Raw genomic sequence first — 26,496 nt, forward strand, 5'->3', positions numbered from 1 at the left:
CACAGAAGCTACAAGATTAATGTAGCTAACAAGTAATGGAAACCCATAGCCAGGCTACTTTTCCTTGCAGAATACTCTTGGTTCTTGGTTGGATATGATTTGGGCTGTCTTGCTGCACAGCATGACATGATCCACCCCCAGATCTCCAACAATCTGTGACTGTGAGGCTCTTCCAATAGTTCCAGCTTGCATTTTTTGTTTTTGAGGTATGTTGTGGGTCACTGTATTCTTGACTGTCACATTTGTGTTTTCCAGCTAAACACCTAGATGGAAATCACCTAGCTGCCACACAACCCCAAAGGTTAATACATCCACCCCCATGCTTAACAGCTGCCAAATCATCAAATGCTATTGTTACACTGTTCGTTAAAACCGCTGGAGGATCTCTGGAGGTATGTTTTTCATTACAGCTGATGAAACTGCTTCAATAATTCAGCATCCCATAGCATTTCAACAATGGGGAGTTTGGGACCAAAATCTGCTCTGTATTTTGAAAAAGGTTCTGTGGCATAAAATTACATCTATTATATTTCATTGATCATTTTATGTGACCCTGCCTGGGTGTAGACCACATATTTACACATTTTTAGATGTAAAATATATGAGCAGGAACTCTGGTGTGATAGCTTTGCAACTGTAAAGGTAGCAATGCCAAATGAGGCCAGCGGTCACTGCGGTAGCAATCCTAATGCCATGATGCTTGCAGTGATGCTGGCAGAGGATGTGGTAGCAACGTGAGGCTGCACTCACTCACTCAGCCAATGAGTAAGTCAGTAAAACGCATAATGCCAATAACGCATAATTGCAAAAATTGGTATGTCTTGCTCCTGGGCTCCCCCCTATGCTTAAAAACATACATGCATTTGTGGACAAACTTAGATAAACTATCACTGTAATAGAAAAAAAATCATATGGCCTGATTACATGCAGCAGTATACAATCCACAGATCTCGTGAGTGTTGTCCCGTCTGCAAAGTGCAGTTAGCAGCATGCAGAGCCAAGAGCAGCAACAACAGAGATGCTGTTCTCCCAAACACGACTCTGAAGCTGTTATTTAGGGTCAAAATGCTACATAATGAGTTCAGCTGTCTATTGCGCTGCCACAGTGGCCCAGGGCTTGCCCAAACCATGCCGCACTGCCATCAGCAGCCAGAGTCTGAGAGAGCACAATCAACCTCACACTCATCAGTCTTAAATGATGTTGGCCGGCACGAGCGTCTGTTAGCCGGTGCAGTGGAGATGGGGACCCAGCGCATTCCTTCAAGCATGTCAGTGGCAGTTCGAAAAGAGCCAATGGCTGGCTTCAGTGCTAGTGCTAGAGGGAGCTACGAACAGGTGGGTTAATTGGCAGTAGAATTAGGAAAAAAAATTTAAAAACATTATATAATGCAGCTTTAAATCCTAAATTTCAAACGTTTATTCATAGAATTCAGCAACTCAGCAGAATTCAGCTTCTGTTATAGCTGTGTTGCGGATTTCTGTTCTTTTATAAGAACAGGGAAATGTCAACATGATTGCGCTGGTAATCAGTGGTACAACACAGATCTAGTGTATAGAGATCAGGACTGTTCCTTTAAGAGATTTCTTTGGCAGTCCTCATGTGGCCCAAGCAAGCGCATTGGTAAAGAGAGAAAATCCCTCATGCAGTCGTCCACCTCACCATTGTAGTTCAAACAGTGTGCTTCCTTTATATCTTTAGAAGCAATATGGGGAGAAGCAGATGCTGTGGAAGATACTTCTCCGTGCATGTCAGAAGTGCCGTTTGATGAGCGATGAAAGAGAATCTGTTGGCTGGTGGCAGCTGATAAGACTGGAACTGTGGTTATGACCGGAGTCCATTCTCCTTCTGGTCATCCAATATGGAATTACCAGTAGGAGGCCTTGCCAAACGCTGTGTGACTGGATGTTCCATTGCATACAGTAGGCGTTTGATAAGCACTGTGATTTGGAGGCCTGATGATAGATCTCCTTTTGTTCTTGGTTTGGCTCACAGCGAGAATTACAGGAGGGTTTGCAAAGGGGTCTGATCCCCCTAATTAAGACTGTTTCCCCCCAAAATTATGTAGACGTTGGGGGGAGAGAGGGGGGGGCTCACAAATTATACATAGTGCACAATTAAAATTCCACTGTGAACACTTAAATACAGTACATTGCCAAATACAGAACGACACTTGTGTAATGTAGGCGAGTTAGCCCGCATCCTCCTCAACTACACAGCTATTTTACTATACAGTACCAGTCAAAAGTTTGGATGCACTTGGTTGAATATGTGCTGGTCATCATCTTAAAAGCATTTGATCCAAATGCTGGGGTGACCATATTTTTGGGGGGTTTTAAGTAGGCCTAAGTTGTAGGACCATGGCAATGTACATGTGTGAGAGTGGAAATACCTCTCAAACCATGCAGCTACTGTACATTAATAAGCTTTAATACATACGCAACAAGAAAAGTCCTATCATGCCAGCCACAAGCTAACATGCTAGCATAAATCCACCAAAACAATACCATACATTGTATGTTATAACTAAAGTTGCTCACTGAAGCATGTGTCTGCCCTCTACATGTATAAATAGTATACTTGCACAGAGCTGAACGTCCAATGCCAGGTATAATTTACTCTCTGGGTTAACCCCATTAAAGTGAAGCACCCTTTCCTTTCTCCTTCCTCCCTTCTAGGCCAACCTTTGTCTAGCTCCCTTCTTACATTTTCTTTCAGGGTCTCTCCATTTCCATCCGCCCCCACCACCCCGCCCTGCTGGTCTCACCCCAGGACCATTCTAATCCATCCCGTTTTATCATTAATTAGCATTATAATTGAAAGCATATGCGGAGTGTAACACCAGCCGGTTGAATGTGGCGATGCATGAAGCAAATGTGTTAGCGGTGCTGATTTAATGTAAGGTGCATGAGTCTGACCGCAGCGATGCCTGCATTTTCTGCAAAAATGGGAAAGCAAAGTAATTGCATTTGCTTGCTCTCTTCCTCTTGCGTGTGCTCTCTCCATTGCTACTGTATCAAACTAACTTAGCAGCCTATTCAAGAGCTGAATGCACTGAAATGAAAGGTTCTTTCTTACAGCGACAGCGGCTGACCCTGACTCGGTGTATGTACGTCCACATGCTAGATGTACTTCACTGACAGTGGAATGAATGGGACTGTATTAGAATTGCTTTCATCCACCGTCATTCTTCTGGAATCCCCAGAGAGTCTCCTGCACTGTCTACGAAAGGGCACGTTTCCTATGAAATCAATGTCATAAGTCAGCAGTCAAACCCCACTAACTATATCATCCGATGAATGTATATATGACAGTCATTAAAGGTGTGATCGTTCACTCTTGTTTTTACAGATAATCAATGAGCTAAAACCTTATGACCACCCATAGTAACAACAACGCATTTCATATCAAGGTCTGGGACATATTTAACAGTAGGCACACAGAAGGTTGCCATGGTCGACGTGTTGGATGTGGGAAAACTGGGTAGGCCTGAACACCTCACAGACGTTGACAACCTCCTGGTCAGTAGTGCTGAGTACCTGTCGACAGTGGTCTGAGAAAATCACAGGCCACACACCACTTTCTTGCTGGTCGAAAACAACAGAAAGGCCAGAAATAGGAAGGCCCCAGAAAGTGTTCTGCTGGAAAACCCTGGATGCGGTCACTGATGTGGACGTCAAGCTGTCAACGTGCCACCTCCCTAAACATTGCTGTGGACTGCAATGAAGGTGCAGCCCTTCATTGCAGCAGTATTCCCTGATGGCAGTGGCCTCTTTGAGCGCTTTGAGGAACATGCGTTACTCAGAATCGTGGCAGTGGAGTCAGAGATAGAGCTGTCAGGAGATGAGGTGAAGGAGAGCTAGACAGTAGAGCACAAAGGTCAGAAAGGTCAGAGGAGGACCAGTCAGCTTTCTAGGGGCCCGAGCAGGAACAAAGTGATGACCAACCGCAAACATGCATTATAGATAAAAAACTAAGTGTAAGCTAGGGCTTTGAACTATTGGTCTTGCAGTGCCTAGAAAGATAAATGAGACTGAGCTTTTTATGTTTAACAGATGGTTAAAAGCTTGATTTGGCAAACTGACCCTCCTGATTAACCCAGCTGACTTATATAATTAATAAAACATTGCTCAAAGGGCATTGCATGATCATTTTTCTTCCTTTATCAATTACTTTCCAACCATGCTGTGGAGAAAAATCATTTTTTAAACCACCTAAAAATCACACATGCTAAAAATAAACTTTTTGGGGGGTCTCAGGAGGATATTTCTTCCTATCCAATTTAACTGAACTACAGGGGATGTTCAATGACTTGGAATTAGTTTTGTAACTCCCCTATAACCTCTTCACTGAGTTGCATGGAATGTATCTTCATGGTGTATTTGTAGGCAGGGATACTGATTAACCAGTGACTCCTTCCAGACTGGTGTCCTTATACTACAGTCACCTGAGACACATTCACTGCACTCAGGTGATCTGCTTTTCACCAATTGTGAGTCTATCTGCACCCACTGCCTGGACCTCTGTTGAATTAGGTCAGTCACTTTAAAGGGGGTGAATATTTACACACTCACTTATTTTGGAATGTTGCTGTGATTCCATTTACACAAGCAATATACAAGCATACTTTTATAGGCACTGCAAGGACAGAAGGGTAAGATAAGGGAATTCAAGGGAAAGGACAGGAAGGGTTCATAATCCGAAGCAATAATACATCATCTGTCAAACATGGTGGAGGCACTGTTAATGCAAGAGCATGAATGGCTGCAAATGGAACTGGGTCACTGATGTTTTCTGACAATAGAACTGCTGAAAGAAGTAGCAGGATGAATTCTAAAGTGTTTAGAGCTGTAACGTCTGCTTAGATTCATTAAATTGGTCCAATTATTTTTGGGAATGTGAAAATGGAAGGACAAGGTAAAAAAAAAACAGCTGCAATTCCTAAACAGTTCATGCAATACTAGTGTTAAACCCTATCTGTTAAACACTATTTCAGTCAATTGGCAGCAACAGGAGGCGTTCATGCTCGTGTACAGGACGGGTGGAAGGGGAAGGGCAAGGGAGACAGTGTTTCTGGCACTTGCTAGATAGCTACGCGTTAAACTACATGCATTGATGTTGGACGAGGCCGACAGCTGGCATGCTGTCTCGCGCTAGTTTTTACCCCTTTGTTTTGGTTGCTGTGTTTGGACGTTGGGTTTTGGATGCTGTGTTTGGGTTTGCTATCTTTTGGTCCACAAGCCCTGGGTCAGTACCTTGGCAATGCCCATGCATAAATTTGAGGGGTGGAGCTTCTGGAGGAGCACTGAAGGGAGGGGTGCTTTTGTTTTGCCGTTGAGTTTAAATCAATGGTTTAATACATTTAAAGTTTTAAAGCTAAAACTCTACAGTTTAGTCACATCTTGATTACTTCATTTAAAATGAGGGAGGCAAATTTACGAACACTCTGTCACTGTCCAAATACTTAATATAGACTCTATGTTAATCTATGTTAATGTGGATTGTTTATACAGCTAACGAAAACAATTGCACAGTTGTTAGCCTGTTCAATCTTAATAATATATGGGCTTGTTTTAGCATTGTTCCCCTTTGTATTTCCAAGTACTGACAGAAATCCTTCTCCCTTTCGAACCCATATAATGCTCCCCCTACCCTTGTACCAAAGCCCACACACTCAGCAATTATCCCATTTTTCATCTTGGTCCATTTTAAATGGCTAAACGCTCCTCTTAACTCCGGGACGGCTTTTCACATTCACTGAAGGGTCACACACAACGAGTCCAAACAAGCCCTTTAAGCGAGAGCATTTTCTAAAGAGGCCATTACACACAGCAGACTCATTCATTAGACAGTGGAGGGAACGGCTAGCTAAGTGCAGGCGGCTAGACAGACAGACAGACAGACAGACAGACGTGTTTATGGAGATAATGATAACTACGCCTGTCTCACAGATTCTGTCTCTCTCTGCTGCTGTCTCACAGACCCTCACAGACTGTCTGAAAAGCAAAATGTCTGAGTGTGTATGTGTTAGTTGGACTGCTGTTTGCTGTCCAGGTTCATGTAACTACATTAAATGGGTGGACGGACAGACACTAATGGTGGAGAAGCTGCACTGATGATAAACTCCAGTAATGGGGCAATTACTGCCACACACACACACACACACACACACACATACACACACTGTTTTAGCAGCTTTGTTTTAATTGGAGCTATTACAGACAGAGTGGACACACACAGATGTACACGGACCCAGACAACCCCTCTTTTTTGCTGAATTGTAGCTGTTTCTGGGCTTGGTTGTGTTTGGAACTGTGTTAGGCCAAATTTCAATCCCCCTTTCTCTGAATATAACTGATTAGCCAAATTGTTGTTTGTCTGAAGTTTGCTTCTTTAGTTTTGCAGTGAAGCTACAAGGCTAATGTAGCTAACCGTCAACGGTACAGGGTACAGGTTCATTCATTTGCCAAATGACAGATTTCTAGGAAATTCATTACCCATAGTTAACATAGTAAAGCTTCTCAGCATAGAGACATGTGAACTCAAGGTGAAGTAAACATTAGCTAGCAAGCGCAAAGAGGGGCAAATTAGAATGAACTTAGATCTAAAGTCCAAGAATCTGTGTAGCCAAGGAGAGGACTAAAGAAAAATGTGGGAGATGAAGGGTGGCATGAGCAGTGGCTCATTATCATTTAAAGGAACAGCATGCATTATTCATTTTGAACATGCATTATTTGAGGGTACCTGCTTACAGCTGGCCAGATAGTTTTGTGGGCTAACTCTGACTGACAGTTTTGATGCTGTGTAGTACTGACCCGGTGATGCCCCAGACAAATACATTTGTAAAACTAAAAAAATGAATACATAATGTAGGCTCAAAGTCCCAAATTAGAAACTATGACATGCAAAAATCTCTTTAATACTTTCATGTCCCCAGACTTATAAGGGTTTTTTTTTATGCTACAAGCAAGATTACATTTGAATTATGTCTCGTAAAAGAAAGACAACAATAGCCTTCATTTGTGGTGGCCATCCGTAGGCCTCTATAGTGGGTTAAATTAATAAACTAATAGCAACTCTTATAAAAACCCAGCGACCTAAAAACACTGATAAAAAAAAGGTGTGACTTTGTAATAACTGTTTAAATGTTGTAGGAAAATGAGATCTTTCTAGGAATGTAAGAAGATGACCAAAAGTATGTTGTACCTGTGTCTGTGTAAAGTGGTATTATGTGAGAATGTGAGTATTTTCTGCTCCAGGACTTAATCTACAGTTGGGAAATGTAATTCACTTTTACCCCACTGCTATAAATATAAATCGTGCTTGGCGTGCCCCCTTATGGACAACAACCTGATTCTGAAACTGCTATTTTCAGGTAAAATTGCTACATAATGTTACTTGAACTACAGTACATCCCATAATATAATATCCCATGCCAATTCTACACTGTGTTAGTTAGTGCTCTGCTCTCCCTGACTTGACTGCCTGACTGATGCAGTGCCTGACTGACTGACTGACCGACTGCCTGAAAGGTCAGGATAGAAAAGAGTTGAAGGAGAGACAGAAATCTGTCAGAATTGCACATGCCCGGTAGGGGTGACAGTGCTGAGACTTTACCCACACACACACACACACACACACACACAGACTAAAGGCATAAGCAGATGGCAAAGCGAGATAGAAAGTGAGTGACTAGGGAGTAGAGACTAGCAGGCTGATTCTGGCTGTGGTGAGTGTGTGTATGTGTGTATGAGAGGTCAAGGCTGTGAAAAGGGGGGCAGCAGCATATGGCAAACTGAGCTGGAGTGCAGCAGCCCACTGTGAGGGCATTTACAGGCCCAGTTAGTGTGTGTGGCTGGGTGGGTGTCTAATGATAAGCAAACTGCAGACTGACCCCAGAGCTGACCTGAATGAGCTGTGTGTGTGAGTATATATACATATATGGACAAAAATACTGGGACACCTCATTGAATCATTGAGTTCAGGTGTTTCATTCAGTCCCACTGCCACAGGTGCCATGCAGTTTGCCTTTACCAACATTATTGAAAGAATGGGTGGTTCTTAGGAGCTCACTGAATTCCATTTGGTTCTGGAATTAAAGCCACTTTTGCAACAAGCCAGTGGCTGAAATTTCCACCATCAACTGTGAGTGGTATTATTGAAAAAGGGAAGCCTTTAGGAACCACAGCAACTCACATACCCAGCCAAGTGTCAAACCATATAAAGTTATAGAGCGGGGTCAGGGCCGTTTGGGAGTCAACAATATGGCAAAAGCTATTAACATTTAGCTTAGCACAGATCCCTGTTCGCTTTCTGCAGATTTTGCTTTGTTGGATGCCAAATTGGAGCTCACCTTCTGCGGACACTGGCACAGGAAAAGCTGCAGTCACGAGGCCTGATTCACATAGCGAGTTCACGAGTCTGGAGGTGATGAGCTGCTCTCCAGCGTCAACAACACCATATTCTCCTGTTGCTGTTGCATTTTCGTCAGCTTTGAATAGGGCTTTTACTAGTAGGCTGGGTGTATGTTCCTTTTTGGGGGTGTAAATATAATCAGTCAAGACTATTGGGTAACAGATTTGGGGTTTTTGGATTGGCCTGTTTTCCTGTGGTTTTTCATATTTTGTCACTTCCATGTAGCAAACTCTCATTATTCATCTCTGGCAAGGATTGCCAGAGGATTGGTCCAAGGAGTGGTCAATTTGTCATGAAGTGATCACACAGTATACAGAGGAGCTGGTGTTTTCTAATGGTGTGAAAAAAGTGGATATAATGACACTTTCCAAACATATCCGTCCTTGAGCTTTGCCAGTACAAATGTACCATCATCTGTGCTGCCAACAAAGCACTCTGAATGAAACTAAAAGAAAGAGAGAGAGAGAGAGAGAGAGAGAGAGAGAGAGCGAGAGAGCGAGAGAGACAGAGTCTGATGGCAGCTCTTGTGTAATGGCTGGTCTCAGTAAAGAAAGGCTGGAGCGCAGTATAAAGAGAGGGAGCTTTGCTGAGCTGCTTTGATGGTCCTAAAGCTTCTCAAGCTGTCAGAGAGATTTTGCATAGTGCTGCACAGCATGTCTGTGTGAATACACACACACCGAGCAGAAGTGATACGCACTGCCGATTACACACACACAGTGTTCATGCCGCTCCTAGGCTGCTCTTTGATCTCATGGTATCAAGTAGAATAGTTGCATTAGTTCTTATGCACCCATGGCCCATACATACATATACACACACACAGACAACCAGGGGAGAGATACAGTGTTTAGGTGAAGGCATGAGCGCTGTTTTAAAGATGCTGTGTATGATTTCAATCTGGTAAACCTTTTACACCTTACAGCTAATGGTGTAACCCATGGTTCCATAGCTCTTATGCCAAAATTCCATGGAATTCCATGCAATTAGATTCGCCTCAACAGTTGCATTTCGCGTATGTGACCTCCGGGCAAATCTATTTGAACTGCAAACTTTCGCATCAAGTGCAACTTTGGGGGACGCAAATTTGTGATGCTCTGGCTGTGTGACCTATGACGCGGCCTGTACTACCTGAGCCAACATGGAGGAAGTGCTGATTGTTGCAGTTTCAAAACAGGAGATTTTACAAAATACAACACAAGCGAGAGGCGACATGGTACACGGTCAGTCAGGAGGTGGGATTAGATGGTAATTATTTTTCCATGTACGTAAAATTTGCCCGTTCCGACCAATCTCATTAAAATGCATAGAATGAATGTAAGGTCTGCACGAAAGCTAGCGAACCACGAGGACACATTCACTGAGTTTGACCAAAAAATTGTATTGGATTGAAATCATATACAGTGTCTTTAAAACAGAGCTCATATATATCTATTGTCTTCTTTTATTTATTTCTGAAATGCTTTGTAAATAATAATAATAATAATAATAATAGTAATAATAAAATGCAGGACTGTTCACACTGCTGATTTCCAGCAACGCTAGCCAGCCCACACCCATTTCGCACTAAATACAAAAACTCAGTGTAAACAAAGCCAATACATACGAAAAAAAGGAAGACATGGTCTTCATAGGACGTTAGATTGAAAGGAGGGGCTGCAAAAGTTTGAACACTATTGGTTAAATGACTCATTTAGTTGATTTTCTATGTGAAAATAAGTGAATGAATCTTCTTAATGAAGCAAACTTAAATATATAAAACATCTATTCATTTTATTCACTAAATTTAACATATTGAAAAAAAATAACCTTCACACTCTAAACCCTCATGAGAGGTGAACTGGCCATGATAAAGGGTTCCCTAGGTGTGAGAGTTTGAGTGAATGGGTGTGTGGGTGTTTCCCTGCAATTTACTGCCACCTACGTTTGGGGGGTATTCCTGACCTGTGTCCTGTTATTCGGGGTAAGCTCCAGACCCTCTTCGACCCTGCCATTACCTCTGTGCATTTTGCAGTGTGTTATTGATCACAGGGTTGGGGGGTATAATACCCGGGTCTGCTAAACGGGCACTGTTGGGCAAAACACTTAACTCCCTCTGCTACAGGGCTGCCACAGTATAGCTGGCCTTGTGCTCTGACCCAGGCTTTCTCAGCTGAGGTATGTGTAGAGGAGAATTTCATTACAGTGTGATGACAATACAAGGATTTTAACCTACATTAAGGAAATAAACAGTAATCATGCTTTCGAATATAAATCCAATTAGTTCTGCTTTCATCTGATTTATTTTTATTTGACTTCATTTCTTTCATTCTAAATATTTTTTTGAGTTTATCTGAGCTGAAGGAAATCGGGTAAATGAATTGTTACCATATAAAGTACAGTATTTTTTTTTTTTCAGACCGAACTGACAAATCGTTTTTTACAGTGCAAGACAACAAAGCCCAATTACTCCAGCATTTTCCAGCCCTATACACACTTAATCAAGCTTTGTTCTGCAGCTTCTTAAGTCTCTCTCTGTCTCTCCCTCTCTATTCTGCAGCTGTGCATGACTGATTCCCTCAGCGGGAGGATTTAAGGGACAATGCAGACCAGACAACAGCTATTGATCCCGCCTGCATCCCGTGTGCATGTGTGCGCTGCTCTCTGGAGAATGAAGATTTTTAGCCCAAGTCCCAAAACAACATTGAGAAGTTTGACACAGATCAGTACAGCTCTTGACGCACACTTTGGGTCAGAGTAAGTTGCAGTAGTTTGGGCAAAAATATAATTCACACATTTTTCCCTTAACTTCAGATGTATTAGACGGGGAAGAGACCGCTGGGTCATAAACTCTATGTATTATTATATATACATGTTGTATGTTTCCTGCAATATGAGAAAAGGAAAACCAACACCAGAGCGTCCTTACCCAGAGAAATGGCTTGGTTATGAAACGTCTTACTTGATAGCCTCAAAAGCATCCAATGCGTCAGCTTCACTGAAGCTTCACAATGGTAAAAGAGCAGATGTCTGGACATTTGGGTGGATATTTAAAATTTAGCACCTTCGACCACAGACGCAGGTCCTCTTTTTTGGATATGGTGCCCCACGAACTCCAAATTTTTGCATTGCATTGGAAAACTAGCTAGCTCTGCTCTAAATAGCTCTGAATAAGGTTAAATAGCCTGTTGGAACATTGGGTTAGCATAACTAGCTACTTTATGATCAGTGTTTTCGCAGGAGCTACTTAAAACTGCATTCTCTTTGAACCCATAAACCATTTAATATGAAAAATAACCTGGAATTCGAACTCTTTAAAGTGGGCGTGGGTGAATACCGAGGCATTAAGTTGACTTAAGTAAGATTTAAGGGGTTCTGGGACTGCAAAAAAGGGTCCTAAATATTCTTAAATGTCTATCAGGAGGTCATTTTCCTTTGGGTGTTTCAGGAGAACCTTTTTTGTTTACAACCAAAACTTAACTTTAAATACAAGTTGATGATTCTACTAAATATCAATCAGCTAGAAATTACAGACCTAGAAGGCCAGGATGGCCTATGATAAGTTTCCATTAGATTCCAAAGCCATAAATCTTGGGTGCCAAAGTGACCATATGCAGGTGCTTTGTTGACTACTGCTCTTGCCTTTCATCAGTGGTCATTTTCTGATCAAATAACCACTTTTGGCCTGAGATTATTGGTTAGCAGGCCACTTTCAACCTAGCAGGTAGCTGTGTGTAAACACCTCCAGCAACACTGCTGTACCAGCACCACACACACCGCCCAAATAATATCTGGTCAGAGAGGTACGGGGTGTAGAGGATTGAAAGGGGGTAGAGGATGGCTGCCATGTCCAATATGACAACAGATGGGCTAACTACAGTACATCAAGTCCAGTGTTGTTGGTATCCATGTACTACATATTTTGAAGAAAGGCTATCGTGCAGCCAAAGCGAATGGCATAAGTTCCATTTAATTAAAGGTCGTGTCTCTCGCCTGAGAGTACAGACAGCTAGCCTGTTAGCATGCTAAAAATACACCATGTGACAGGCTGTGAAAGAACAGGAGTGCTAAATCTCAGCTGTAGCACACGCTGATTTAAAAAAAAAAAAATTAATGCCATTACATGTCTATCCACAAGGTCAGTCAGTTTTACCAAGGTGAAGCTCAAGGTGTGTATTAGAGCAGTTGTCATGACTATTCTAATGTATTCTAATGTATTCTAATTCTAATCGATTATTGGAATTGGATAAAAAAAAAATGCATTTCTTATTTCACAAAAATCAGATATTCTCAGGAGGCTTAAAAAGCACAATCCCACGTTGGACTGAAAACATTGCATGATTCTCATGAGACAACTGTGTGAAAAAACAACTTCGTATGAAACAGCTAATCAGCTTGGCACGTCTTTCTGACACTTCCTGTGAAGGCCTTGTGAACAGAAACGGATCAGAAACAGAATAAGTATGACATCACTCACCCTGAGAAACTTCCCTCAGCTGAGCGCTAATTCAGTTACATCCTTTAGCCCATTTGCGTCCGTGTGTGTGTTCAGCTGTAAAGACGTGATTTCATTTCCTTTCCGCCGAACAGGTGTTAGAGCAATGTGTGTGTGTGTGTACACAGTGGGACCATGTTATATCCACATTCATTTAAAACTGGACATCAACAACAAAGCCTAAGAGCTAGAATTGTGAACAATTTATGCATAAGATTATCAATCAAATATCAAATATGTCAGCCTATTTAAGTAGAAATTGGCTGCACATATGAGGTCAGATGTGTTTAAGTGTTTAAGTCTGTTCCATAAAAGCCCCTGCTTATGGTCAATGAGTCTCAGGTGTACATCGTTTTCTGCAAAGGCTTTTGGAGTCCATGGAGTCCTCGAGTGCACACTAACCAGTTCCAACATTCTAAAAAAATCTAAAAAATGTGTTCAAATATTATTCAGAATTTAATTTAAACAGCTGAGGGAAATCAATAGCTTTTCATTTCAAAGGCTTACTCTCTGGAGAAGCTAAAGAGCTAACACTACTTACCAACACAGTGCCGGATGCTGGCGAGCACATCATCTAGATTTGCCAACACGTCAGCTAGAGTATGTAACACAGAAAAGAATAGTTACAATTTAGCTCATATCAGCTAGCATAGCTAACATCTAGACAACATCACCTTCAATAGTTAAAATGTGGCTCATATCAGCTAGAATAGCTAACATCTAGACAACATCAGCAACAATAGTTAAAATGTGGCTCATATCAGCTAGAATAGCTAACATCTAGACAACATCTGCTACAATAATTAAAATGTGGCTCATATCAGCTAGAATAGCTAACATCTAGACAACATCTGCTACAATAATTAAAATGTGGCTCATCAGCTAGCATTGCTAACATCTAGACAACATCACCTACAATAGTTAAAATGTAGCTTATATCAGCTAACATTGCTAACATCTAGACAACATCAGCTACAATAGTTAAAATGTAGCTCATATCAGCTAGAATAGCTAACATCTAGACAACATCAGCTACAATAGTTCAAATGTGGCTCATATCAGCTAGAATAGCTAACATCTAGACAACATCAGCTACAATAGTTCAAATGTGGCTCATATCAGCTAGCATTGCTAACATCTAGACAACATCAGCTACAATAGTTCAAATGTGGCTCATATCAGCTAGCATAGCTAACATCTAGACAACATCAGCTACAATAATTAAAATGTAGCTCATATCAGCTAGAATAGCTAACATCTAGACAACATCAGGTACAATAATTAAAATGTGGCTCATATCAGCTAGCATTGCTAACATCTAGACAACATCAGCTACAATAGTTAAAATGTAGCTCATATCAGCTAGAATAGCTAACATCTAGACAACATCAGCTACAATAGTTAAAATGTAGCTTATATCAGCTAACATTGCTAACATCTAGATTACATCAGCTACAATAGTTAAAATGTAGCTCATATCAGCTAGAATAGCTAACATCTAGACAACATCAGCTACAATAGTTCAAATGTGGCTCATATCAGCTAGAATAGCTAACATCTAGACAACATCAGCTACAATAGTTCAAATGTGGCTCATATCAGCTAGCATTGCTAACATCTAGACAACATCAGCTACAATAGTTCAAATGTGGCTCATATCAGCTAGCATTGCTAACATCTAGACAACATCAGCTACAATAGTTCAAATGTGGCTCATATCAGCTAGCATAGCTAACATCTAGACAACATCAGCTACAATAATTAAAATGTAGCTCATATCAGCTAGAATAGCTAACATCTAGACAACATCACCTTCAATAATTAAAATGTGGCTCATATCAGCTAGAATAGCTAACATCTAGACAACATCACCTACAATAGTTCAAATGTAGCTCATATCAGCTAGCATTGCTAACATCTAGACAACATCAGCTACAATAGTTCAAATGTGGCTCATATCAGCTAGAATAGCTAACATCTAGACAACATCAGCTACAATAGTTCAAATGTGGCTCATATCAGCTAGAATAGCTAACATCTAGACAACATCAGCTACAATAATTAAAATGTGGCTCATATCAGCTAGCATTGCTAACATCTAGACAACATCAGCTACAATAGTTCAAATGTGGCTCATATCAGCTAGAATAGCTAACATCTAGACAACATCAGTTACAATAGTTCAAATGTGGCTCATATCAGCTAGAATAGCTAACATCTAGACAACATCAGGTACAATAATTAAAATGTGGCTCATATCAGCTAGCATTGCTAACATCTAGACAACATCAGCTACAATAGTTAAAATGTAGCTCATATCAGCTAGAATAGCTAACATCTAGACAACATCAGCTACAATAGTTCAAATGTAGCTCATATCAGCTAGAATAGCTAACATCTAGACAACATCACCTTCAATAATTAAAATGTGGCTCATATCAGCTAGAATAGCTAACATCTAGACAACATCAGCTACAATAGTTCAAATGTAGCTCATATCAGCTAGAATAGCTAATATCTAGACAACATCAGCTACAATAGTTCAAATGTAGCTCATATCAGCTAGAATAGCTAACATCTAGACAACATCACCTTCAATAATTAAAATGTGGCTCATATCAGCTAGAATAGCTAACATCTAGACAACATCACCTTCAATAATTAAAATGTGGCTCATATCAGCTAGAATAGCTAACATCTAGACAACATCACCTTCAATAATTAAAATGTGGCTCATATCAGCTAGAATAGCTAACATCTAGACAACATCAGCTACAATAGTTCAAATGTGGCTCATATCAGCTAGAATAGCTAACATCTAGACAACATCAGCTACAATAGTTCAAATGTGGCTCATATCAGCTAGCATTGCTAACATCTAGACAACATCAGCTACAATAGTTCAAATGTAGCTCATATCAGCTAACATTGCTAACATCTAGACAACATCAGCTACAATAGTTCAAATGTAGCTCATATCAGCTAACATTGCTAACATCTAGACAACATCAGCTACAATAGTTCAAATGTAGCTCATATCAGCTAACATTGCTAACATCTAGCTAAAACAGTTAACGTCTAGCTAACGTCAGACACAGAAGCTATCTGAGTGCTGGGTGTGTTTACACTTGCACTGTTAGGTGGTGTGGCCTCATCCAGATACAGTCCTGATACTCGAGATGCATGAAGTGACCAGGTGTAAACAGGGTCCTAGATCACATCAGCTGGAGTAGCTGTAGCTGTAATTTTCAACAAAGCATTCTTCATGCTTTAATGCTACAGCTCTCGTTTCGGAGTAGCAAATTATGAATGAATATAGGCCAAAAACCGGCCTTAATATTCTCTGCCTTACAGTAATAACACGTAGGCTGGACTCTTTTTCAGCAGGCCCTGCATGAACATCCCTGAACGCACTCCATTCAGTCCTACCAATTTACCTCCCAAGCGACAATGCATTCCTTTCACACACACACACTCATACACCTCTAACCTCAGTTTGTCTTACAGAACTTAACAAAATGCACATAAACACCACCTTTCACCTCTGTCTGCTTGAGAGAATTTATGAAATAACTCATTGTGATGGACACAGCAGCGTCTTAAACATGCTATTGATTTTTGTGCCGTGGGTAAGGGAGCTGTGGCCTTGGATCCATCCAGGAGTGAAATGGAATTTCCCCAAATATGTTTGTACCAAAAAGTCGCCTGACATTTAATTTCTCACGTTTGGGCACCTCCGGTGGGTCAGCAATGAAAACAATTCCAGTGACATTTACGGATACACGCTCAGATAAGCACACGTACAACACGCACACACACACACCAACTAAAACTATCAAACCCACTGGGTTCAGCATGCAAACAGCTTTTGTTCTTTTGTTGCAGGTACAATAAACATACAGTGGCCCTAAAAAGTATTTGGACACCTTAACTGTTGGTAAACTTTAATAAAGCTACTTAGGTTAGTTCATCAAATTGTATTTGGGACAATTCCTCAGTACACCCCCAAAATGTACACTAGTAAAAGTCCTAGTCAATTCTAATACAGGCTGCTGCACATGTCTGGTCTCGTGACCGCGGCTTTTCCCGTGCCAGTGTCCACAGACGGGGAACTCCAACTCGGCATACGACAACATTAAAGATGAGGAGGCGAACAGGATTCTGCGCTAGGCTAAAAGCTAACTAGCTTTTACCATCTCTTCTCTCCAACATCCTTTCCCTCAAAGACAACCTAGGAGCTAAACACACATCAGAAGGGAAAGTATTAGCAAATTTGTGTAGCGATAAGACTCGAGAAAGTCAAACCCTGGGAAGTGAGTAGGGGGCAAGGCTAAAAGCTAACCATCTACAGTTAGCAACATGCTTAGAGGACACTTCGGCATAATAATAAGTGTTTTTCTTACATATGCTTTAATATGTAACTATTGACGGTGCCGTAAACCTTTTTTTGCTCCCCACCAAAGTCACATACTTATTGTTTATACATCAAAACAATTTACAATACTCAACAAAGACACATTTAATAACCCACACTTACAACCTGCTCCACTCATCCCTAAAAATATCAAATTACACGGCATACTGTCACTGACCATCTTAATAACATTCATTCATACACAGAGCCATGGCTGATGCTGTCACTGTCACACCAACAAACACACACACACACACAACATAAATGTGTGAGTGAGGCTGGTTTCCTGTCATGCTACCAGGAAACAGCATTAGTGTGTGTTCCAGTTTGATGCTTTAGCAGTGTTTCCGCCAGACTCCTGTGTATCGCCGCCAGGAAACCGAGATGAAACCATAGACAGGCCCACAGGCCTCTCCACACACAGTTTCTCTTCAGCGCTGAACATACGCTTCACCATTGACTCTTTTGACCATTAATGAACTAGTGCGTCACTGCTTATATACAGATCTTTCTCACTGAATATCATGTTAAACACTAACCCCCCTGTGTGGAGGCTGTACGCTAGTCTGTTTCCCTGTCAATGGGAGCTGTTTCCATGTTTTAAAGCTGTGCTATGTTACAGCTAACGAGAGGCAGATTTAAATATTATGGGTGTGTATTCTGTCAATGGATTCACACACCCGGTTTAGTGAAAAACACATATGATTAGAAAAGTTGTTGGTGATTCACAGCTTAGTTCTTGACCAGCACAGCTCTTGATCATGTTCATTAGCGTTTGATGGTTTAGCTGGTCTATCAATGTGACTAACTTGCTCAAGCTGGTCATATGTTTGGACCAGTGTGGTAAATAACTGCAACTCAAATTGAACTTGTTAATACTTGACTTCACTAATATTAGCTTACACAGCAACATTCATATTTAGACTCTTTAATGGCCTCTTAATTCACAGGATCCAGTGATAATCGGCAAAAAGTGTCCATAGGACAAAAATGTTTGGAAGCTTTGGAACAGTTTTGATTACCACATGCACATGTGGGGCTTGTATGGGTAGCCAGAATGGGAGCCAGAATGTTTTGTCCATGGGGTCCATGTTGGCCCCACATATAGGGGCAGTGGTGGCTCAGCGGTTAGAGCACCAGGATATCGATAACAGGGTTGTGGGTTCGATTCCCGGGCTTGGCCACCGTTGGGCCCTTGAGCAAGGCCCTTGAGCAAGGCCCTTGAGCAAGGCCCTTGAGCAAGGCCTCTCTCTTTACCCTCTCTGCTCCCCCGGCACTGGAGTTGGCTGCCCACCGCTCTGGGTGTGTGTGTACTCACTGCCCCTAGTGCACTAGTGTGTGTGTGTGAGTGTGTGTTCACTACCACAGATGGGTTAAATGCAGAGGACACATTTTGTGACAAATACGTGCACCTTTACCTTTATATGGATTCCCACCAGGGTCAGTGATGGGACCAGGAAGGGTTACACACTGGGTTGCACATTGAACATAGTTGGGACCCATGTGAGATTAAGGTGGGCTGTAATGATGGTGGCCCAAGACATGGACAAACCCACTCAGTGCCCATGCCCACCTGCATGTTGGCTACACATTCTCCTTGAATCTGTTTAACTACACCAAACAAAAGTTACACTTTTCCCTGTGTTGGTTTGTGCCCCACTCTCCCTTGTGACAAGGTGACCAGTCATCAGTTTGAGTAATTACATTCAAGCTGTCCAGAGCTGAAGATCTCAGCAGTGGAGTGCATTCATTCTGCATATTGGGTCAAATGGGGGAGAAATCCCTCTAGGCTCTAAGACCCCATCCCCACAATTCCCACAAAAGTGGCTTTGTTAAATGTTACAACTTACCCCATAGGTGGGGACAGAGGGGCTCGATATAATAGCTGCTAAAAAACTCTTTCGGGGAACTATATGCCCCCTAATACAAATGACCCTTTTATCATATCACAAAGCTGCTTACTGATTTTCACTAGCTAGCATTAGCATTATGTGATCGCATATGGCAATGATTAGCACTAATAACACAGTAGAATTACAGTAAGTCATACCATAGCATTGGGCCACTCGCATGCAGGATGTTGAATAAGCAGCTAATGTTAGCTAAGATAGCTTTTAGCACTTCACATCAATGCTAATTTGCAGAGCATCCAGCACCTTGCTAGGGTGGGGTTTTATACAGAGGTCTACAATTGGACAGTGGCCATTTTTATTTTGTCTCTGTACTCCAGCACACTGGAGTCCGAACGTAGCAAAGACTATAAATATTAGATTTCATTTTTGAACAAAAGTATTGGGACACTTGCTCATTCAATGCTTGCTCTAAGGATATTTTTGAAAAATTGTTGATCCTGCTTTTGTTGGAGTAGCTGCCTCTACTGTCCAGGAAAGGCTTTCTAATTGATTTTGGAGCTATGAGGCTTTGATTGCATTCAGGGACAAGCTAGCTCTTTGACGATCACCACCGCACCCCATCCCCAACTCATTCCAAAAGTACTGGATGGAGCACCATCATCATTCCAGAGAACACAGTTCCACTGCTCAATGCTGGGGGAGGGGGGTGGCTTTTTACCTCTCTTTTACCTCTACCCCTTTACTTTTCTGCAGGGACTAGGCAGGCTGTGCATCTGCACGTCTGTATGTTTAACAAGCAGCTAATGTTAGCTAAGATCAATGGCACTGGCACTGTGCGTTCTTGCTAAATATCCTCAAGTGTCTTGAGCTGCCCTTCCTCAAGGCATTAAGGAACACGCTCAACGCGCTCATGTCGGGCTCACATGGGTAGAACATGGGCTAGGTGGGTTCCACATGGGTGTGGGCTCTGAATGGGTTGATACATGCGTTTTTACTGGGACCCAGTTAAGCCTCATCATTACAGCTCACCATTATCTTATATGAAACTGGTAGGCATCCGTATGTGGGGCCAATGTGGAACCCAAAGGTAAACACCTGCTGTAATTCCTAGTTGGGCCCCACATGGACATGTTAGCTGGGGTGGCTGTTACATAGGCGCGTGTTTTTTGCCCATGCCGCCAAAACCTAGTGAGAAATACACTCCCGCCAAGTAATTTACTGTTGAACTGCAGCTGGTCTAAAAACGTCTCGTAAATACGAGGTTTCAAATCTGGTGTACAAGCAACCTGTATTTCATTCTATTCAAAAATGTAAAAGATTACTAGGAGAAATGTGCAAAGGACCAGTGGAAAATGGGAAGCCAGGTTGACTGTAAGGCCTCAGTTTGTAGGTCAGGTTCAGGTTATTCAGAGTGTTTCCTTCAGCTCAGCTCAGGCCTCAGGATGTGCTTGTATCAGCATGTGGTCCAGCTGAAAGGAGCGGTATACCGCAAGGGCTAGTGGCTCTGCACACAGACAAGGAAACAAGTAAAAGAATGTTGCATTAGTTCCCACTAAGCATTTAAAAGTGTGCTGTTGTCGGCCTCAATTCCTAGAACATGTAGTTAAGAAGTGAACATCAGGAACAAAACCAACCCACATCTATACAAACAGTCATATCTATACAAAAATACCTGTTGTTATTGGGATTGAAAGAAAAAATAAAAACCTCAGTGAATCAGCAATTATTAGCAGACCGAACCAGTTCAGAACTATGTTTTGATATAAAGCCCACTATGAGCAGACAAAACACATCAACCAACCAACTGTGAAGAAAGAATAAACGTGATCTGACTCACATTTTGTTGAGTCCCACAGGGGTCAGTTCTAGGGTTTGTGAAATTGATGTTAATTGTATTAATAAGGTAGTTATGAGAGTAAAGAACTTAAGTAAGGGCTTACTAGCAGGGTTTGTTCATAGCTTTGCGAAATCTCCTGGCTTATCACATGTAAAACCACATCGTAAAATCGTGATAATGTCATGTGATAACAATAAGGCTGAGTGCATGGTATAAAATATACATTTTATATGATTCATTTAGACATAGGCCTATATCTTGCACTGCATAACACATTTAGCAGACAGGAGCAAATGAAGATGTTCATGGCTAGCGTGTTAGTATTGGACTAGGGCCTTAGCTTGAGGTCAGCTCGTTAGCTTGTGGTTACCTTGTTAGTTAGACTCGGTTAGCCTCTTTGTCAATCAGTAGAACTAGCTGAAAAGATTCAGTTCATTAATGTTAAATTACTTTTACAATGTTAAATGTTTTATTAAACTGTAAATGAAAATGGGTTACTCGCCATAGAAAAAGATCTAGTAATACTACAGGAAATCCAACAGGAATTTTTGGAATTCTTTGGAAAATGACTGTAGTTTATCGTACTTTACGCAAGGTATAGATATAGATTATTCTAGAAGAACTATGTATACACTCCCCCAACACACTGAGCACTTAAATCCATAGACTCAACCTGTGTTGCATCTGTTGTCCAGGCTGGTGGAGGTGGGAATAATGGTGTGGGCAATGTTTTACTGGCACATTTTGGGCCTGTTAATACCAATCTATCATTGCTTGAAGTGGGTGTATTACTGAATTACTAACATAATAAATGGTGACAGCCATAACTGACAGAAGGTTCATAAGTCTTTTGTAAATAACATATTCAGAGTCCCTTTTTTACATGCACTCATCATAGCATGTGTTTTCATGCTATGAATATTTCTTCGTCTGTACTGCAGTGTCCCATGAGGCCACTGTTTTCAAGGTCAAGCTGTAACTGCTAATTTGCAGAGCATCCAGCACCTTGCTGGGGTGGGGTTTTATCCAGAGAAGTCTACAATTGGACAGTGACATTTTTATTTTGTCTCTGTACTCCAGCACACTGGAGTCCAAACGTAGCAAAGACTATAAATATTCGATTTCATTTTTGGACAAATGTATTGGGACACGTGCTCTGAAAGGATATTTTAAAAAAACATAGTTGATCCTGCTTTTGTTGGAGTAGCTGTCTACTGTCCAGGAAAGTATTTCTACTAGATTTTGATTGCATTCAGGGAATTTGACGATCACCACCGCACCCCATCCCCAACTCATTCCAAAAGAACTGGATGGAGCACCATCATCATCAGATGACCACTGGGGGGCCGGATTTTTTACAATCATGGCAACAGTGTCAGTAGACTACAGTACATCAGTTGTACCGTGCAGGCCTGATACACTTATACCAAGTGCAACACTTAGTATCATATCAGTTTGGTATCCAACATTTTGGTATCACTGTTGCACAAAGGATGTTCTAGGACTCAAAATGTGGTCAGCAGTGGTTAAGTTGTCGTTGCTGTCCACTTAGGAAGAATGCATAATGGGTCCCATTAATGGAGCTCACAATGTAGCTGAATATGCTAGTCAGTAACTGCAAACTGTAAGTGTAACTGTAAGTACAAAGGGTATTTATACGGTAGGCGAAACTGATTTAACGACCAATGAATGCAGACGTGCAGAAGTGGATATGCAAATATTTGAGCGACTTGAGTGATTGTACTTCACTACTGTACTTTATTCATAAAAAAGGGTTGTAGTGTACTTGTACTTTACGCAAGTATTTTTTTAATTTAATACAAAATTGTACTTCTTCCATTTTCAGTTAAATGTTTAAAATATTCATCACATCTCAAAGGCCAGATTTGGTTCTAGCTAGATTTTATTTTTAATTCATATCCATGTAAAATGAAACTTCCTTTAGCAATGCTAATTCATATTTGTGCAAGGACCAGTCCCACCCATTAATCACCCATGTACAACCTTGATGACTAAAACGCCCCTGGATGGAAGTCCATATCTGCCCATATAAATGTAAAATAGTTAATTTTTTGGTACACACAGATGCATGTACCCTATAGATGTAATAACATAAAAAATAAATAAATAACAAATAATTTTTGTACCTAGTTGCATTGAACAGATACTTGCAGTAGTCAAAAACATTTGACTAATCATTTATGTGGATGCAGATGCACACACGGGAAATGATTTGACTGAAGACACTAGACAAAATAACTCCAGAATCTCTCATTATAGAACCTGCTACAAAAAATAAAGGGATTTTATCAATATTGGCTGATACTGTGCATTAAGAGACGTTTTCTGAAAGCTACCATAATGAGCAAGCCCATAGCCTTGCTGGTAAATACATTTACACACATAAGCAAGACTATTTGACTTCAGCTTCAGCACATGTCCTTGGTAACTTGCAATCACAAGATGAAAAAAATAATCTTTATCAAGCTTCTTTTGATTTCATTTCTACATTTATTAGGAGGGCAAAAGGAACAATTCAATAAATATTTCGGTGACAAACAGAACACAGACAAATTTTTCAAGAAAAGAAAACAAAGAGGCCTACTCTGAATCAGCCCTCATCACATACACATGTTCTTGCACTAACACTTACGGAAAAGTGAGACGTGGTAATACTGCCTATGTGAATACCGGTTCATAGCGGCTAAAGGAAACTGCCTAAAGGAATCTCCAGCTCAAAAGAGAATACAAATAATGTTTTTTCTTTTTCATTTTCTAAAAGGTCGACCTCAAAGTGCAATTACTGACCTGCTACGTATGCAGTGGCACGTCAGCCTAACATTTCCCAGCATCAGCGTTCAGCTGAGTGCAGTCCCTCTCTTTCTGGGAGAACTGTTGCTGTCTGCAAGGTTCTGAAAGACTGCTGTGTCCTTCAGCCATTGACGTCCTCTCTGATTACACTTCACTCCTCTGTCTATCTTTTCTCTCTCTCTTGCTCTCTTTCTCTCTGTCAGAGGGAACAAACTGCATAGTTTAGAAGAAACCTTCAGATGAGGTCACATGACTGAGCTCTATGCTTTGACTCATGGACGTTCCACCTTTCACAGACTGGGCATACAAAGCATGTAAAAGCAATAGGGATTTAGCTTATAGTTCAAACTGCATGATAACCATGCATGATCAGAAACAGAGCGCACATCAGCAGGGTAGAAAATTGAGTTACTAGACTAATTTAACTATTGTATCGGGACACTATACAGTAGCATTATTATTCAGCTGCTATTTATGGGGCTACTACAGCTGCTACAAATGAGTAAAGGCAGCTAGACCTACACGATGCTAGTTAACCCTTAGGAGTCTGGAGTTATTGTTGTTTTGCTCTACTACCTAAAAGTAATTATTTGATTACATGATTAATTACAGAGTTAGCCATGCACTTAATTACACTTGCATCCCGTTCACATTTTGTAACGTGTGCAAATCTGCACTTCTGCACTGTGTGGCAAAAAAATAAAAAAAGAAGCATAAAACGACTGCTCTCTTTCTGTATAGAAAAACAGCATTAAATGACGCCCTCCTTGTGACAACTGACTTCTAAGGGTTAACTGAATTCTGCATCAAAGCTCAAAGCAACCTCTGTTACGCCACACCCAGTCCGTGCAGTAGATCATGTAGCCCCAGTCATGTGGCCCCATTAAAGATCATTACTGAGACTCGAGCTCCACTGTACGTCCATCTTGAATCACAGGACTTGAAAATCTTTGGTTTAAAAAAAAAAAAAAAAGGGCTTTTCTAGTAGAACAACGACTAAAGACTGATCTAGAATATGTGTACATGGTTACGGTGGTGTGTACAACTGAATTTTAGCTGAGCACAGCCATAAAATTAAGAGAGAAAAAAAAAAAACAACTGAGCAAGCAGCTATGCACAAATAGCCCTACAGAAAAGGGAAGTGATTTAAAACCACAGTGATCGGGCTTTCGTTTCGCTTTTTCGTTTAACACATTTTGCCTCTGAATAAGAGAGAGAAGGAAAAGTTTGGTTTGTCTGCAACACACCTATCCAAAGTTGTTCCCATTAGTTCCTGTTCCTTGTCTCCTTCGGTGAGACTCCCCTTTCTCTCTCTGTCTCTGTCTCTGTCTCTCTCTCTGTCTCTCTCTCTGTCTCTCTCTCTGTCTCTCTCTCTGTCTCTCTCTCTGTCTCTCTCTCTGTCTCTCTTTAATGAGTTAAGATAAACAGATGCTCATCAACCACAACCTGATGAACGTCTCTCTTTCAAATGGGGAAAAAAAGAAGTCCCAGATTTGATGCTTGTGGCCAGTTCCCCTTCGTATTTCCTGTGGTCATAGGTTGCCTGCTTTGTGCACTGGCGTAACACTTCTGAGAGGAAGTCATGTTGCTTCCAGGAGCCGGAAACAAGGCCCCTCGTTGGTCGACAAGGAGGGGATTTCCTCTTACTTAGAAGATAAAGTTAGGGAAGTGAGTAGGGCTCTGCCTTAGGACTGTTTCCACTGGCTGTCAGCGCTTAAGCTACCGGAAGTAGAATGATGCATACAAAACTGCCAACCAGGAGAGGAAGAAGGGACTTAAAGTGCACAGTGTCCCTCTCTACTCCCTTGTTCCTCTCTTCTATATCTCTCTCCCCCTCTCTTTTTGCCCAGCATCTGTGGATGGAGGAATATGCACAAATGTCCTTCCTCCATTCTCCCCCTGCAGTTCCCATGTGTCAATGTGTCTTTCTTCAGATTCAGTCACATGACTACGCAGCTCTTTGCCTTGTCCTTGCGTAGGTCCGTTGCCACGGCAGCCAGGTCTGGCCTACTGGGCATGTGCGAGATGCGCTTAGTGGCGCGCGAAGATTTGTTGCGTTTTATGTTTTTGTTGTTCTTGTTGACGCAGGCAAGCGTCGCCACATGGAAAATGTCCCGAACGCTGTTCTCTGACTGTAACGCAGAACACTCGATATATGGAGCAGAAATCTGCTTAGCCATTGCAGAGCCCTGAAACACAGAAAGACACAAGATTGTTAGCCCGGATGGGAAATTAATCCAAACCTGACAGCAATTACTAGATAAACCCTCATTCATTATGTGAACTCTTGGATCTTTGTGTCTGATCTCAGTTTAATTGCAACTCTCAAAACAGTTCATTTACTCCAGATTATAGACCAACATACTCTTACAGAGCTTTCAATTAATCTTATGAATTTAATCTGATGGAAATCATAATTGCTTCCAACATGACTTTGAATATATGTTAAGATGGCATGACCAAATAACTGCCAGTAATTAAGGATGGAGTTGTCTCCAAGTAAGCTACTTTGAGGAGAAACAATCCATCTGGGGAGAAACACAACCCATCTGTAAAGGATTTGAAAAATATTATCAAAAAGAGAATGATATGTTAACTCCTACATCTGATTGCATTAAGGTAGATCCTCAAGACACTCTAGCTATTCAGAAGTTGCCTGAAGATCAACATTAATTTTCAAAATGATTAGATGAACAC

General features: G+C 41.3%; 2 protein-coding genes across 3 annotated transcripts in view; both read right to left on the reverse strand.

The window, feature by feature from the left end:
• The window catches only part of LOC140547885 (RNA-binding protein 43-like), a 97,601-nt gene that overhangs the window by 21,816 nt on the left and 49,289 nt on the right, over positions 1–26,496 (reverse strand). The gene's annotated exons all lie outside the window — the stretch shown is intronic.
• Positions 23,491–26,496, reverse strand: part of rnd3a (Rho family GTPase 3a) — a 33,335-nt gene continuing 30,329 nt past the window's right edge. For both annotated transcript variants that reach the window (XM_072671145.1, XM_072671146.1), the window contains one exon: positions 23,491–25,988. In XM_072671145.1, coding sequence (XP_072527246.1) covers positions 25,740–25,988 — 249 coding nt within the window. In that variant the 3' untranslated portion in view covers positions 23,491–25,739. The remainder of the gene's footprint in view (positions 25,989–26,496) is intronic.

The sequence above is a fragment of the Salminus brasiliensis genome, chromosome 25, assembly GCF_030463535.1.
Source record: "Salminus brasiliensis chromosome 25, fSalBra1.hap2, whole genome shotgun sequence".
NCBI lineage: Eukaryota > Metazoa > Chordata > Actinopteri > Characiformes > Bryconidae > Salminus > Salminus brasiliensis.